Source organism: Passer domesticus, chromosome 3 (genome assembly GCF_036417665.1).
Source record: "Passer domesticus isolate bPasDom1 chromosome 3, bPasDom1.hap1, whole genome shotgun sequence".
NCBI classification, from domain to species: Eukaryota; Metazoa; Chordata; class Aves; order Passeriformes; family Passeridae; genus Passer; species Passer domesticus.
Window position 1 is genome coordinate 118,456,295 of NC_087476.1, and position 14,719 is coordinate 118,471,013.

Sequence of the window (14,719 nt, forward strand, 5' to 3'; positions counted from 1 at the left end):
AGCACGTGGATCCATTGCCCTGGAAAACTGGGAAAGCCTGCCAAGGGTCTCTGGTAGGTGAGAGACCTGTGGCCAAGTGCTCAGCTCCGTGAGGCCAATCCCGCACCTTCTGGGATATGGTTACTTCCCAGAGGAAAGGGGGATGCTAAAGGACACGTGGCTGCCTCCCTAAATGAAAAAGAGTGTAAAGCTGTTCAGATTAGTGCACATCAATCCCTGCACTGGAATCAAGAGATGCTTTGGTTTGGCAGCACTGAGGACAAAGCCACCATTTCGTTCAAAGTGTATTTAATGTGACAGAAGGAGGCAGCTTCCTTTGACAGTTTTACAGCTCTTATCAGATTACATCAAAATTAAATTAAAACAATCTAAAAGAAGTGTGAAGTACTGCAGGGAGAACACAAATAAAGCACTCCTCTTTGTAGGCTTTCAGGGAAGGAACCACATTCCTTATCAGGGATGGGAGGATGGAGATTATTCTTGAGTCAGTTATGAGCCCAGTGGCTGCGGTGAGCACCGAGACACGGAACAAAGTGGGAAATACATCAGGGGGACCAGGCTGAGGCTCCTTATTTCCTTATTTTTTGTTAAATAAATAGCAGGATGTTGAGCCCTGCTGTGGTACAACACCCTCAAGCCCCAGCCCGAGGTCCATAGTGAAAAAAACCTCCCAGGGCTGCCCAGGTTGTCCCAATGGGTCAGGGACCATCAGCCCCTTTCCACCAAACCCTCAAAACTGGAATAAGCCTTCCAGTTTTTTCAGTTTGGGAATAAGGCTTCCAGCGGGCTCAGGATTTCAGACAGTGCTGGAAGTGCTTGGAAGTTTTGCACTGTTTTAAGTGTTCTTTTAGCAAGCACAAATATTTCCGAAAGCAAGGCCAGATTTCACCTGTGGGCTCTTGTGAAGGTGTGAGGGAGATCTCCAAAACACACCTTTGCTTTCAGTAAACAGAGGAAGGGGGAACAGTCTTCATGACAAGTGCTTTATATGGGAATGCAGTACTAAAAGGCTCCCAAATCCTCTGCTGGGCATTCCTGGAGTGGGAAAGGTCTGTCTCAAGCCAGTGTTCTCCATACTTTGTTGAGGGGGTATTTAGATGGACACGCAGGGTCTGAGCCAGGCTAATTTGGGGGCACATGGGTGCCACTACATCCATTCCACAGAGCTTTTCACTCTGTGTTTAATCCCATGAAGCTGAGCTGGAGGCTGCAGGTGTTGGGAACACCAGGAACGCTGGTGGATCACCAAACCCAGTCTAGGAACCCCAAAAGCTCCCGATCCCCCCAAGACCAGGGCATGTCCCCAGCCGGAGCCTCCAGCTCCAGCTGAGCTTTCATGTGTCTGTTCTTGGCCAGAAGTTCTAACGAAGCGTAATTACTGTGATGATCTCGCACTAATTGTACTCTGATTGCCATCCTAATTATGCTTAAGCATTTCGCCGCTCTCCGCAATTTTGTCTATTGATGTATCGCTTCTCCTTCATTTCAATTATTCCCGCAGTATTCAGATTTTATTGGGGCCCTGGAATTTAAGCGCTCATTTGGCAACTTCCTTTCAAAGGGATTGAAGTTTTTATCTGGAAATGAAAGGCGGGCGTTCTGTTTTCATTCTCCAGCTGGAGATGTGAATGCAGGGCTGGAGATGGCTGTGGCTGTCTGTGGCTTCTCCCACATGAATTTTGGAGAGGTGACAGTACCAGAGGGACACAGTGGCACTCCAGAGGACGAGGAAATAAGGGTTGTTTTTTTTTCTTGAAAACCATGGTGTACAATAAACTCAGCAGAGCCAACTGTAACTGTTCAACAGCTCCCAGTTATATTTTGGATTGGCGCTTTGCAGATTTCCCCCTTTTCCAGCGACATGGACCCTGCGTCGCCCCAGCACCAAACCGGGGGCTTAACACCTGCGGTAATAACCTGGTGGTGAGAGATGGGCTGACGATAAATAATTATTTAAATTAAAAAACAAAAAAAAGTCTTCAAGGCTTCCAAAGCGCCTCTGGGCGGCGCAGGCCGCGCCCGCCCGTTCCCATGGCAACGCGGGGCGGCACTTCCGGGGTCCCGCGCGGGGCACGGCGGGAGCCGCACGGGGGCTCCGGCGGAAACCGGCGGGACCGCCGGGATCGGGATCGGGATCGGGATCGGGATCGGGATCGGGATCGGGATCGGCACCCCCGCGACCGCCAGCCCCGCGCCAGGTGAGCCGGGTCCCCCCGCGGGGTGCTTGGGGCTCGGTTCCCGCCCCGGGCCGGAGGATGCTTTCCCCCCCTTGTTCTCATCCTTCTTCTTTTCCCCTTCCATGTCTGAGTTCTGGAGGGGCTGGGGGGTCAGTGGCCAGAGATTCGGCTCCCGGCCGGTGGACCACCCCGGGACGTGCAGCTGGAGTTTGAATCCCAGTTTGAATCCCCAGTCAGACTTTGCTGGCCGGGTTTGTTTATTCCCTGCTGCTGCTCCCGTGTCCAGCCTGCTCCCGGCCCTGCAGCCTCGGGGGTTTGTTTGCTGTGCCTGCCCCGTCCCTGGGTGTCCCTGCAGCCTGAGTGGCATTCCCCACCCCCGCTGGTGGGGAGGGAATGGGCTTTGGGGAGCTGAGGGATGCAGTGTGCTCCCTGCGGGATGGGGGAGTGGGGAATGGGATCATCAGATCGCATCCATGGGCTTCTTCATCCCTGAGGATACCGGTGTTGTCCACCGAGGCAGGAAAATTACTTGGAGAAGTGTAAAAACAAGATTGTGAAATCTGCGTTTGCTTGGCTGTGCGTCGCGTAGGGGGGAATTGAAGGGATGAGATCCCAGATCCCAGATGGAGCGTGGCTGTTAAATTGTGCACATGACACGCAGCCCCAATCCTGCTCCGGGATCACATGGACGCCTTGATCTCCCAGGCAGAGCAGCAGGAAGGGTTTTTCCTCTCCCTTCTCTGCAGGGAAACTGCAACGGGGTGTCTTGTGTGTGTAGGGAGAGCCCAAATCCATGAAAAAATGTGCCAAGAGGTGTTGGGATCTGTGATGTCCCCTTTGCTGCCTAATGGCAGCCTGATGCTGCTCCTGAAGAGGCACTTGGCTTTGCTTGTGGCAGGGCCTGCAGTGAGGCTCTGCTGGAAGCCTCTCATGGTTATTTTCAGTTTTTCTCTCAGGGCACGGTTGTTCATCCTCAGGAGCAATTTGGAACTATTCAATAATGGCAGCTTTGCTCTGTTCCCAAAAGCACCTTCCTTGTGGGATGGCTGTGGGTGAGATGTGGGTGACTTTGTGGTTCAGCATGTGTCTGTCCCATGCCTGCTGCCCTGGCACTGCTCTGGGCAGTTCCAATGGCTCCACAGGCTCTCTGCACCTCCAGGATTCCTGGTGGGCACTTGTTCCTGCAGCAGTGGGGCTCACCTGCCTCTAGATGGACCTGGCCTGGATGCCAGGAGGGAAACATGAGCTTGGTTTCCAGTTCAGTTCCCAGGTAAAATGCTTGGCTGGCGTGTGGGGTCTGTGAGCTGGGAGGGGTTTTGGAAGTGTGTTCTAATCCATCCCTGTGGCAGGTTCAGGGGAGCTGTCCTGGGAACAACTCCAGCCAAGCGTTTCTGGCATGGAAGAGGGTCTGCCATGGGATTGTGGGGCAGAAAGGGGAGGGATGGGCTTGGGAGCTGCCCATGGTGGGGTTCAGAGCCCTTCCTGGGCCGTCTGGGGTCTCTGGCTGCTTTGGTGGGTCCCATGTGGATGTTCAGGCATCTCTTCCCTTGCCAGCAGCCCTGTTCCAGTGAGGAACAGAGAGAGGGGTGAAAGTCTGGAGTTGTTCAGAGCTGGGCTGGCAGGTGAGTCTGCAACTCCCAGCTCAGCAAGGGCTGTGCTCTGTAAAACCCCTTAGCTCTCATGTTTGGAGACCTCAGATGGTGAAATACTTCTATCTCACTGTGTGTTGTTCTCTTCCAGTGAAGCCAGAAGGCTGGAGTTAGGAAGGCAGAGAATGGAATACACAATGGCTGATCTACACCTGTAAGCCTGTTTAAAAGCTTCTTAGGGGTTATTTTATTTTAGTTACAAAGGTTTAGTTATCTTGGAATGCCTTTAGAATGTTGTCTTGAAGGTTTTTCAGTAATAATACATTTATATTCATGTTAAGTGTAATGCAAAATTCATGTATTCAAGTTATTGATGAAATGGCTGCAGCAGTGACATAAATGCCTCATTCTGTGGATACTAAAATCTTGGGAATAACCAACATGCAGGTTGGCTTTATCCTATTTTTACAAAATCACCACAGCTTAGTCCATGCTGGAGAATCCCAGGGTGTTAGAAAGTTGAAGGCCTTAAGAAACCCTAGGAGATATTCCAGGTTCTGCTCTTTGGATTCTTTCTGCAGCATCTATTTAATGTGAGTTGCATGGACATGTAAGACTGTACCAAAAAACAAAAAAAACCAACAAGCCCAAACCCTAAACAGCAAACCAAAGCAAAAAAAAAAATCCAGAAGTCCCAACAACTAGACAGGACTGAGAGGTGTCATCCAGTGTTCCATTCCTGTCCTCAGAGGTGTTCTGTAAAGCTCCAGGGACTGAGTGCTGGGTGCTGTGGGAGCCTTTCTTCTGAAAGGGGCCGAAAATCCAGATACAAATTAAAGAAAAAATGCCTGGACAGGTGGGGCAGCATCACATGTACTTTGTTTCCTGGTTTTATTGGATTTGGTTTAATCTAACAGGTTTAGAGCTGCAGTTTCTCTGAACATCCTTGGGGCTTTGGGTTGCCGTTTCCCTCCTGGCTGAAGTGGAGCTGTGAGCCAGGGGCATCTTTGGGTGCCCATTTCCCTCTGTTGGCATTAATGCCGTGTGGATGCCCTGGAGACACATCAGGAAAGAGAACCTGGTTTGTAGGTGGGAGGAAACTGGGTCAGATGGATTTCCAGTGCCCCTCTTGGTGGCACCGTGGATTTAGGCAGCTGTGAAACCTCAGCTCCGCTGTTCCCGCCTGGGTGACTTTCAGAACACGTTCCTCTGCTAGTTTTCATTTTGATTTAATGGGATAGGAGTGACTAGCACATAATCCATTTAAAACACAGTTACAGGGGATTTTTTTATGTGTTTACCCTTTGGAACACCAAAGCCCCCGTGTACATCTGCAGATAAGTGGCAGATATATATTTTTATAAATGTGCGGAAGAGCGAGTCTTCTCCTTTTTGGTGTCTGGGGCAGCTCCCCCTCAGTCTTGGTGTGTGTGTCTGGGGCAGAGTGATGGTGACGGATGCTTTTGGTTTATTTTCACACCTTTGAGTGCCTGTTCTTTGCCCTGCAGAGCGAGGCAGAAGCTGCAGAGGCACCTGGAAGCGGTGTCAGCGCGGCAGCAGCTGGCCCTGCGCCGGAACCAGGCCCTGCGCCAGGAACTCCTGCAGCTGGAGGCTCACATGGAAACCACAGGCTGGGAGAGCATCAGGAAGATGGAAGTAACTTCCTATAAGACTTGGTCATGGGTGTTTGCTGTTGTTATGCAGGAATCTCCTGGTATGTCCTAGAGCTGGAAGCAAACTCGATCAGGGTCTGTATTTCAGGTTGTAGGATAGACAGGTCTGAAGTACCCCAGATTCAAGAGATGCAGTAAGAAAAAGCCAGGCCCTGAGGTTTCTTGAATCACATTATCATTATGATGTTGTTGTTTTTCCATAAAGTACAGTTTGGAATGTTGCAAAGTGATGATTCCAGTTTTTTTTAAAAATGAAATTGCAATGTCTGCTTATGCCACAGATGCGTGGAGCCAGGTTTTTGTGGGAGCACAGTCTGGGATGGAAATGAGTTCATTCCTGCTTTCTGAGAGCAGGGGCACTCCTCAGAAACATTTGCCTGTATTTATTCCTTTCACAGCAGTAGCCCAGGTAGCGCCTGCTGGATCTGGTGACATTCCCAGAACATCTTTTCCTGGCTGCAGTGCAGTAGCCCAGAATTCAGAGCCTGTCCCTGTGGTTTGCAATTCCCTGCCTCTGATTTTTACTTGTTACTTGAATCAGAGCAGGAGAGGGGCTGTGCTGCAGTGCCAGCTTTCCCTGCTGTTTTGAGGGGGATTTTCCTCCTCAGCAGCCCTGGTGACACCAGTCTGCCCAGTGTCAGGTTCTGACACCTGCTGCAAGTCCCAGTCCCAGTGCCACAGGTCGAGCTGCTCGTGGGGTTTTTGTTCAGTCCTTCCATTTTGGTGTTCCTGTGCCATGCATTTTATCTTTGCCAAGTTACAGTTACTTTTCGGAGCTGCTGAGCAAATGACATCTCCTCCGTGTTAGTTATGGAAAGCAGGAGAGTTATGGAGCATGCAATCATTTAATCTATCATGGGAGTACACAGAAAGAAATTATTGCTGTTTTCTCTCCTTTTTTTCCACAGAGAATGCCCTTTAGGAGTGCTTTATCACAACTCTGTGCACATTTATTACGTGGCTGTAGCTCACAAAACTCCTTTTGTTTCTGAAAGATGCACTTTTGCCCCCTGTGTTTGGTCAGTAATTTTTAGGAGTATAAATAAATTCACTTCAGCTTTCAGCAAAATCCAGGAGTTACATCTGAGTTTCTTTTGAGCATCTCGACTCCTCACGTGGTGAGGTTTTGTTCCCTAAAATTCCACGCTCGGGTTTCCCGAGCAGCTCCTACCTGGGAGCCGAGCGCGCAGCCGGCGCGAGGGGCAGAGGCGGGCGAGTTAATTGTGTGGAGGATTCATTCCCACGTTCCCTGATGCAGCACGGGTCCTGCAGCACTTCCAGCCCGGTGTGCTGCTGCTGCTGCTGCTGGGGGCTGCAGTTAGGAGCACGCAGGATTAATTGCAGGTGCTGCCCAGCTCCGCTCCAATAAACCCCGGAGTGCGGCAAGCCGCGTTTGGAGCCTTCCCTGCCGGGCTGAAAAACACATTGTGGAGCTCGTGTCATCCCATCCCATTGTCTGGGGGCAGCAGCAATATTTTGGTGCTACAGGTGCTGGTTGGGATGCAATAAATACAGTAAATATGAGCCAAGAAGTTCTTGCTGTTGTGTGGGATTCTAAATGATGGGGATAAATAAATGTGAAAGCCCTGCAGCAGATTGTGTACAGGCCACGCTGCCTGGGCAGGGGAGCGGAAAAATGAGGAGCAAATGAGATGCCTGCTTTTAAATATAGTCTGAGTTAAAAAGGCTGTGGGGGCTTTGCATTTAGAGGTGCACGTTTTTGCAGAGTGGTGTCTCTTGGGTTGGGGGGGTTGTTCGGCCTCCAGTTTTGTGTGACGGATTTGTTCCCTTTTAGGAACGGTATGGAAGGGAAATTAAAAACCTGTTATCCCTTCGAGAGGGCAGCTTGTCAGCAGGAGGTGACAAGGAGGGAGGACCCAGCGAGCAGGTAATGGGGGGGAAATGGGCTTTATTCCAACGCCCTGCTCTCCTGGGAGCTGCACAGCCTCTCCGTGGGGATTGCAGCGCTGGCACATGCAGTGTGAAATTGTGTGTAGCACCTGAGAGAAGGAAAACACCTGGGTAAAAAGTGCAATAGTTTCATCCAGAGAGCCGGAATTTAAAAAAAAAGAATACTCTGTTTGCACACGTCTTCTTGTTGGCTTTTATAATTCCTGTGCTGGATGGTGTGGAGATGGTCGTGACCGAGGAGGAAATGTTCCTAATGAGGGATATTTGCAGAACTGCAGCCGAGGAGCCGTGTGCTGTTTTTATAATTTTGTGTGTTTTGACCTTTCCTCAGAAGGAGCAGAAGGAGATTGCATATCTAAGGAACAGACAAAAAGACTGACAAGGAATACTTAAATATCTGCTGCCATATATCTGCAGTAATGCAGGCTCCTAATCCCTCCTCCTATCTCCATATAAATGATACAGTTCAAGACCAGAGCTGTTTTCTCCACTAAAAGCAGCAAAGCTCTTTTAGATGAAATGTCTAAAAACATCTTGTAATAACTTGGAGCATGCTGGCAAGAGTAGTCACTTGTGACTGTGTGTGGAAGCCCCTCAGCCAGGCGGCGCCGGAATAGGCAGGACGGGAGCATCACTCCATTATTCCGAGGAGCCGGCAGCACGCGCGTCCCTTAGGCTACAGCATTCATTAAGGAAAGCTTACTGGGCTGAAAGCTGGGAACAGATGATAACGGGATATGATTTTCATATTTAATGCATTCCTTGGAAGAGTGTGTGTGCTGCAGATTGATAGAAGAATCAACTGCTACTTTACTAAAAGACTTTCTAGTTTGCCCTATAGCTACCGATGGAATCATTCAGCCAAGAAATTAACTTTTTCCCCTTTTACCTGCTTTATGTATCTGCTAAGCAGGCTGCTGGCTGCCAGGGAATGTTATTATGCAGTTAAATGTTTGGTATTTAAGACTCTTATCAGAAAAGAAACAGAGGCCACACTATTTTGTTTTTATAGTAGGAGGAAGGTTTTTGGTTTCCTTTCTTCAGTGCATTAGCAGTCGTTAATCTGAGTTTATAGGAAGTTTTCCCCATAGATTAAAAAGTTAAAAACCTTGAATTTAGAGCGTTCTTTAAACTGTAATACACAAAGCAGTGAAGCCTAGCAGCCTTGACCTATATAGGCAGGCCTGTGGCAGGGTGCAAATTGTGGTTGGAACTGGGAGGTGTTGTGGGGAAAGGTGAGTTTATTTTGGAATGTGAGCTGTCCAATTAGGGCAGGCAGTGTGGGAGATGGGATTTCCAGCTGATGGAAAAGTTGTCATCAGTACTAGGGCATCAAAGGCTTGTGCTGTGACTTGAGGGTTGAAAAACTGGGAAGGTTTTGGGCACTATGACAGTGTGGTGTGTACACAAAAATGTCAATTTGTGCATAATAATGGAGTGGATTATGGATTCCTTTATCCCCTGTCCTCTTCCTTCTCCTCATCTCCCTCCTAAAAAACAGAGGTAACTTCAGCTACATTGTGCATTTTTGCCATGTCCCTGGAGTGTGTTTCAGCTCTTAATTCTGGGTTTTTTTTTTACTTCACGTGTGCTGGTTCTTCTGTCTAAAACACAGGAGTTTGTTCTCAGTGATGTGACACAGAGTCAGTCACAGAGAGAGTGTGCAGTCAGCACGTGGGATTTCCAGGATACAGCTTGTGGAACTGGTTTTATTTCCCAGCCCTGGGATTGGGATGGCTTCCTTCAGGCTGGTTGGGATGCAGTGTCTGTGTGATGATTCCCTCAGTGACATCTTGGGGGGTCGTCTCTGGGCCTTGGGGACCCAGGAGGACAATTCCAGAACCAGCCTTCTACAGATGGGCAGTATCCCAGTGCTGAAACCCCTTCAGGAATGTCTGGCACGTTCCTGAGCCATGGGAAATGTGCCCTTTTGGGCTCCCAGTGTCAAGGGGAGTTCTTAAGTTCAGAAGTCCCACCCTGAAGAGCTCCTTCCCAGCTGGCAGAGCTGCACAGCCCAGGCTCCTGGATCCTCTGTGCTGGGAAGTCAGCTTGGAACCTTTTCCTTGGAGCCTTCAGAAGATTTTGGACTTGGGCATGCTGGAACCTCCCAGGAACACCTGTGGGTGGCAGAGTCCCTTCCAAGGGAAAAGGATCAGTAGGAATGTGTGCTGTGCCTGTGCCTGTTTGAAATCCATTTGTTTTGGAACACTGCATCCAGGAGCTGCCAAAGCAGTGCAGGACTGGCAGGAGGCATTTGAAAGCACCAAATCCCACGCCTGAGAAGTAATTAGGAGGAACGTGAGAGCAGTGGTGATGGAATAAGCTGTGAACTTAATCTGAGTGGCAAACCTTTACTACTGCTTAAAATGACTTCATGGCTTTTTGTTCTGCTCCTTGTTACGTGGAATTTGAGCTTTTTTAAGGAACCTTAGTCACAGAGCAGACAAGATGCCTTTGTTTCCTTTCAGCTGGGCTTGGCAGCTGACTTGGTGTGGGAGGAAGAGGTCAGGCAGTGAAAGAGAGGGGAGAGGTGTGGAGGTGACTGCAAATTGTGCTGCTGGAATTTGGGGCTGGAGAGGGAGCCCTGCTCAGTGTGAGCAGTGGCATTATGATAGCTAATTTTGGCTTTGCATAAAGTGGCCATGACCCTACAGCAGCCGTGGTGACAGCAGCCACTCCTCCTAAATTGTCCTGATTGAGTAGGTTTGCAAAGGAGAAGAGGCAAGTGTTAAAACAAAGGGGTTTGGCAGCAGAGTGGTTGTATCCTGGAGCTGGTTTTGTGCAAGTTCAACAGTCCTTAGAGGAAAGTGCCATTCAAATTGTATCTGCTCCGTGTCCCATGTCACCTGGTGGGAAAGGCCATGTCACTGCCATGGGAAGAGCAGGAGGGAGACAGTGAAACTGAGTTTTATCGTGTTCCATGATGTGAGGGGAGCTGGATCTGCTGAGTGATTCACAAATGGAACACGATGGTCCCTCTGGGCCTTGTGGGCAGCTCTAAATGTGGTGCTTTGGTCATGGGTCTCCAGACCTGTGTATATCCTAATCCCAAAGGTTTGACTCTTTGTAAAATCCAGTCACCACTTACATGGGTTTGAGTCCTGGGTGTGTGTGGGTCCTTTTGGCTGGGCTGGGTGCATGCAGCTTCTGCCACTGGATGTTTTGGCTCATGGAGCTGTAATGCAGGCCTGGGCCCTCATTTCACACTGGGATGCACGGACTGCGTGCCAGGGGTTGTGTTATATTAATGCCACAGCAAAGTCTTGAATTCTGTGACACTTTTCAGAGCCCACCAAGCCACCCTCAAGAAGCTGCCACCCACAGTTTGTCTCCTGTTTGTCTCCTTCAGCCATGTCCCACTGTGTGTTCCAGGTGCTGCAGGCCGGAGGACAGGTGGGAATTGGCACCAGTGCAGCCGTGCCAGGAGAGCTGGGCTATCCAGCAGCAGCCTTGCTGGGCTGCCCCACATCAGCTGCCTTGGCCACAGGAGGTTTGGGCTCTCAGGAGAAGCCCCCTCTGCGCTCCCCATCCCCTGATGGGCTCGCTGGAGACAGCCAGGAGGGAGCAGCGGGACACGGGGAGCTGGCTGCCAGCGAGGAAGGCTCTGAGCAGCTCACCTCAGCTTCTGGTGCCAAAGCAGCCCCCCCGAGGCCGGGAAGTGTTCCAGGTATGGCAGTGGTATGTGTCCCTGTCTGCCTCCTCCCCAGCAGAGCCTGCCCACAGCTGCTGTTCCTCCTGCACCTCTGGCGCTGGGCTTGGAGCAAAGTGGCTGTTACTCCTTTTTTCTCTCGTTGTTCCTTTCTTCCTTTTGGCTCCGTTTCCTCTCAGGCTGCTCAAGAGGACAGGGAAGGATATACCAGGGGCTGATCCTGGTCAGGGCACTGTGAGGGAAGATTTCCTCACTGCTGTTCCCACAGAGGTCCTGGTGTAGTCTGAGCCTTGTCTGAAGAGGTGTAATGTGAACCTGCTTCACCAGAGGAGTCACTTCTGGGTCAGGCTGATTCCCTTCTCCCTGAGAGCTGGTGCACAATAGCTGACTGATTCCCCCACAGCTGATGTGGTCAGGTAGCTGGTCTCTGTGCCAAAGTGGTTTCTGAGAAGTGACAGGTTTGCTCCCAAACCCCAAAGGCTGCAGCCTCTCTGAACTCCCCCTTGTGAGAGGAGCGTGGAAGGACAGGGGCCGAGGGCAGGGAGGCATCCGAGGGATGGATGGATGGATGGATGGATGGGTGGATGGGTGGATGGATGGATGGATGGATGGATGGATGGATGGATGGATGGATGGATGGATGGATGCTCTCTCACACGGGGTGAACAATGTGGGTAAGCTTAGTTTCAGTCCCTATACTGTGAGCTACTCCATGGCCCTGCTAATATTTTGAGAAGAATAATTAGAGTTTTTATGTCTTTGATTTTTTTTTTTATTGCTATTACAGGGGCAAAGCCTAGCCTGAGCAGCTGGTGGGCTCACAGGGAGGGGAGCAGTGCCAAGCTCCCGTTCCCTGCCAGTGCTGAGGAGGAGACAAGGCCAAGCATTCCCAGCCTGCAGCAGGAGCAGGGCAGGGATGCCCGGGCTCTGGAGTGCTCCCTGCTGCCCCCACCGAGCCCTCCTGCAGCCCAGGAGGAGCCCTTGGACAGCTCAGCACCACACAGGTACCACCTGCCTGTTTCCTGCATCAGCTGGGCTGGTCAGGGCACCAAAGCTCACACCAAGTTCTCCCCTGTCCTTTAGTACCTTGTACCTGTGCTGGGCATTCAGGGCCTTCGGGCACCTCACTGGGGTCAGAACTGGCAAGTGAAGGATTTGTTACTAAAATGCAGGTGATGTTCTTTAAATGTACAGAAATCTTATTCCGGTCACTCTACTTGGTAAAACTTCCACTGGTTGAACCGTTTGAACATTTTGTTTGGAGATAGAGTAAGAGAGGACAAGGACAGTGTGCTGCAGACACAGGGCCTGTCCTCTGCTGCAGGATTTTGTGGCAAACAAATGCAGCGCCAGAGCATCGGGCTAAATCCATCCTGGCAGGATTTTTGGCCCCGCAACGCCCTCATGAGACAGGGAAGTGCATCCCTGTCTCGCTGGGACAGTGCCCACGGTGAGGTGGTCCCTGGAGCTGGCCCAGGTCACCGGGGAGGGCTGGCCCAGGTCACCGGGGAGGGCTGGCAGGTCTGTAGTGGGATGTCATGCAAAGGAAACAGCACTTTTACCAGGAGAGCAAGGTTTTGCTCCTGCAGAAGGAGTTCTCTTCTGCCAGTTGGTTGGGTTTTCCCATCTTGGTGGTTTGCAGTGTTTAAATCTGTTAATGTCTGTTCCTGTTGTTGTGGTGGTGCTGATGTCAGTGCTGGTTTGGGTGTTGACACCTGAGCAGAAACTGGGGGCCATAGGCAGAAACTTCCGTAACTTTATCCTTTCCTATTTGCATCGGGCTGTTGCTCACTATGGAAACATCATCTGATTTACATGTAAAAAGCTTTCCCCCAGTCCTCCCTTTGTATCCCACCTGTTAATCACAGCAGAGCAGGCTAGAGCACCGAGTGCTTGTCTCTGAGAGGAGTCAGAGCTGACCTGAGCACCAGCAGTTTAACCTTGTGTTCCCTCCCCGGGAGGCCTTGCTGTGCAGTGCCTGACGAGACACGGAGCAGCTCTTGAGGCCCGGGGAAATTATACACAAGGTTTGAGCGCCTGCATTGTCCCCGGTGCACGGCTGGAACCGCAGCACACAGCTCTCCTCCCGTCGTGCCAGGCTGAATGCCTCCGCTTCTCAAGGCCATGGGAGTGGGATCACCACTGCTCGCTGGTGCTGCAGAAAAGATGCAGGTTTTCATTTGCTTTACCTGAAAATGAGGAGGCAGATCCACCAGCAGGAGCTGTTCCCTTGTTGTGGTCACAGCCAGGTGGGCTTTCCAAGGCGCCTGGAGTGCAGCATGTGCACTTGAGCCTTGCAAAATTAATTGGCCAAAAATCTTGTGGAAAAGCTTGCGAGTGATTAGTACATGAATTTCAATTGTACATGTTACACAAAGTATGGGAATGCAGCTCCCTCTGTTCTGTCACACCACGGATTCACAACAGGTGATGTCCTTCCAGTCCCTGTGGTTTTCTCTTGTAAAATTCCTGTGCTGGCTGAAGAAATGTGCTGAAATTCGCCAAATTCTGTGTATTTGTTGCCTTAACTTGAAATGTCTGTAACATGGACTCTCCCACCGCAGCAGTGTCACTGTGGCATCAGAAGGAAGGAATTGTTCATACAGTTCTGGTGAATTATCTGAAATGAGTACAAGGGATGGTGTTGAAAGGAGCAGAGACATGGCTGACTCCAGAGGCAAAACCAGCCCTTGTTGTGTGCCAGGAAGCCACAAGTTTTTATCTTTGGAGCAAATACCTCTCCTGTCTTACTGCAGAGATGCCAGCCTTTGTTTTTTAAGGAGTTTTGGGTTTTTTCCCCTGAAGTGCTGGCAGCCAAGGAAGGGAGTTGTTGTTGGGAAAGGTGATTGAGCAGAAGGTTTCCATCTTGTTGCAGGTCACAGTAGGGTGCTGAAGCTTTGCTGCCTCAGTTACCAGACCTGGTGATTGTTGGGCAGTCATGTCAGTGTTCCGAGGATCAGAGGCTGCTCTCCTGCCTTCTCACACCCAGCCCCACAGGAAGAGCTGGGATGGGTTTCCTATCAGCAGCCCCCCGGCACCACGGGGGCTCATGAAGGCTCCTGGTGTCCCCTCCCATGGAGCTGCTGATCCAAAGGGAAAGGCTCCGTGTCCTCTTACCATTCCCTGCAGCACCCAGCCCTTTCTTTGAGGGCTTAAACCCGGGGGGCAGGAGGAGGGGGGAGAGGGTCTCTGAGAATTAGTGTGGAGAAAGATGATGACTATTTTAAGGCCTGGGCTGAGGGGGTGGAAAAAGGCAGAGCTAATGCCTGTGCTGCTTCAGCTGCATTGAGGAGGACTTAGCACAGATGGATTGTGCATTACAAAATGTAACACATAATTCAAGCTGTCAGCTTAATCAGACTGTTTCCAGGAAGCAACCTGTAAAAGAGAAGGACCTCTTGTTTGCTGACCTCTGATCCGTAGCCTGCTGCAGATTGTCATACATTTTGTTTTTCTTTATGTTGGTGTCCCTTCCTTCCCCTTCCCTTTTTATTATTGTATCCCTCTCGAGTGGCACCCTGGAAGGACCACCCAGCGGGAGGAAAACAATGGGAAACGAGCCGGCCGCTGGAATACAGGGTTTGTAAGGCTGGGGGAAAAGAGAAAGCACTGTTTAACTGCCTATGTGATCTCCCGGGCATTGTTTTGCTTATTAAATGTCTAGGAAACTCGACTAAAGACACAGCAGCCCTCACTTAATTGTTCACTGTTGCCCAACAC

General features: G+C 50.6%; 1 protein-coding gene across 4 annotated transcripts in view; it reads left to right on the top strand.

Annotated features, from left to right (window-relative positions):
• The first annotated feature begins 2,016 nt into the window (after window positions 1-2,016).
• Window positions 2,017-14,719, top strand: part of KIZ (kizuna centrosomal protein) — a 28,714-nt gene continuing 16,011 nt past the window's right edge. The window contains exons 1-7 of one of the 4 annotated variants that reach the window (XM_064415463.1): window positions 2,184-2,198; window positions 3,732-3,799; window positions 3,918-3,980; window positions 5,275-5,422; window positions 7,235-7,327; window positions 10,723-11,017; window positions 11,787-12,003. In XM_064415463.1, the coding sequence (XP_064271533.1) occupies window positions 3,952-3,980; window positions 5,275-5,422; window positions 7,235-7,327; window positions 10,723-11,017; window positions 11,787-12,003 (782 nt within the window). In that variant the 5' untranslated portion in view covers window positions 2,184-2,198; window positions 3,732-3,799; window positions 3,918-3,951. Of the gene's footprint in view, window positions 2,199-3,731; window positions 3,800-3,917; window positions 3,981-5,274; window positions 5,423-7,233; window positions 7,328-10,722; window positions 11,018-11,786; window positions 12,004-14,719 lie in introns of all 4 variants that reach the window. The other 3 variants (XM_064415461.1, XM_064415462.1, XM_064415465.1) reach the window with 3 other exon arrangements.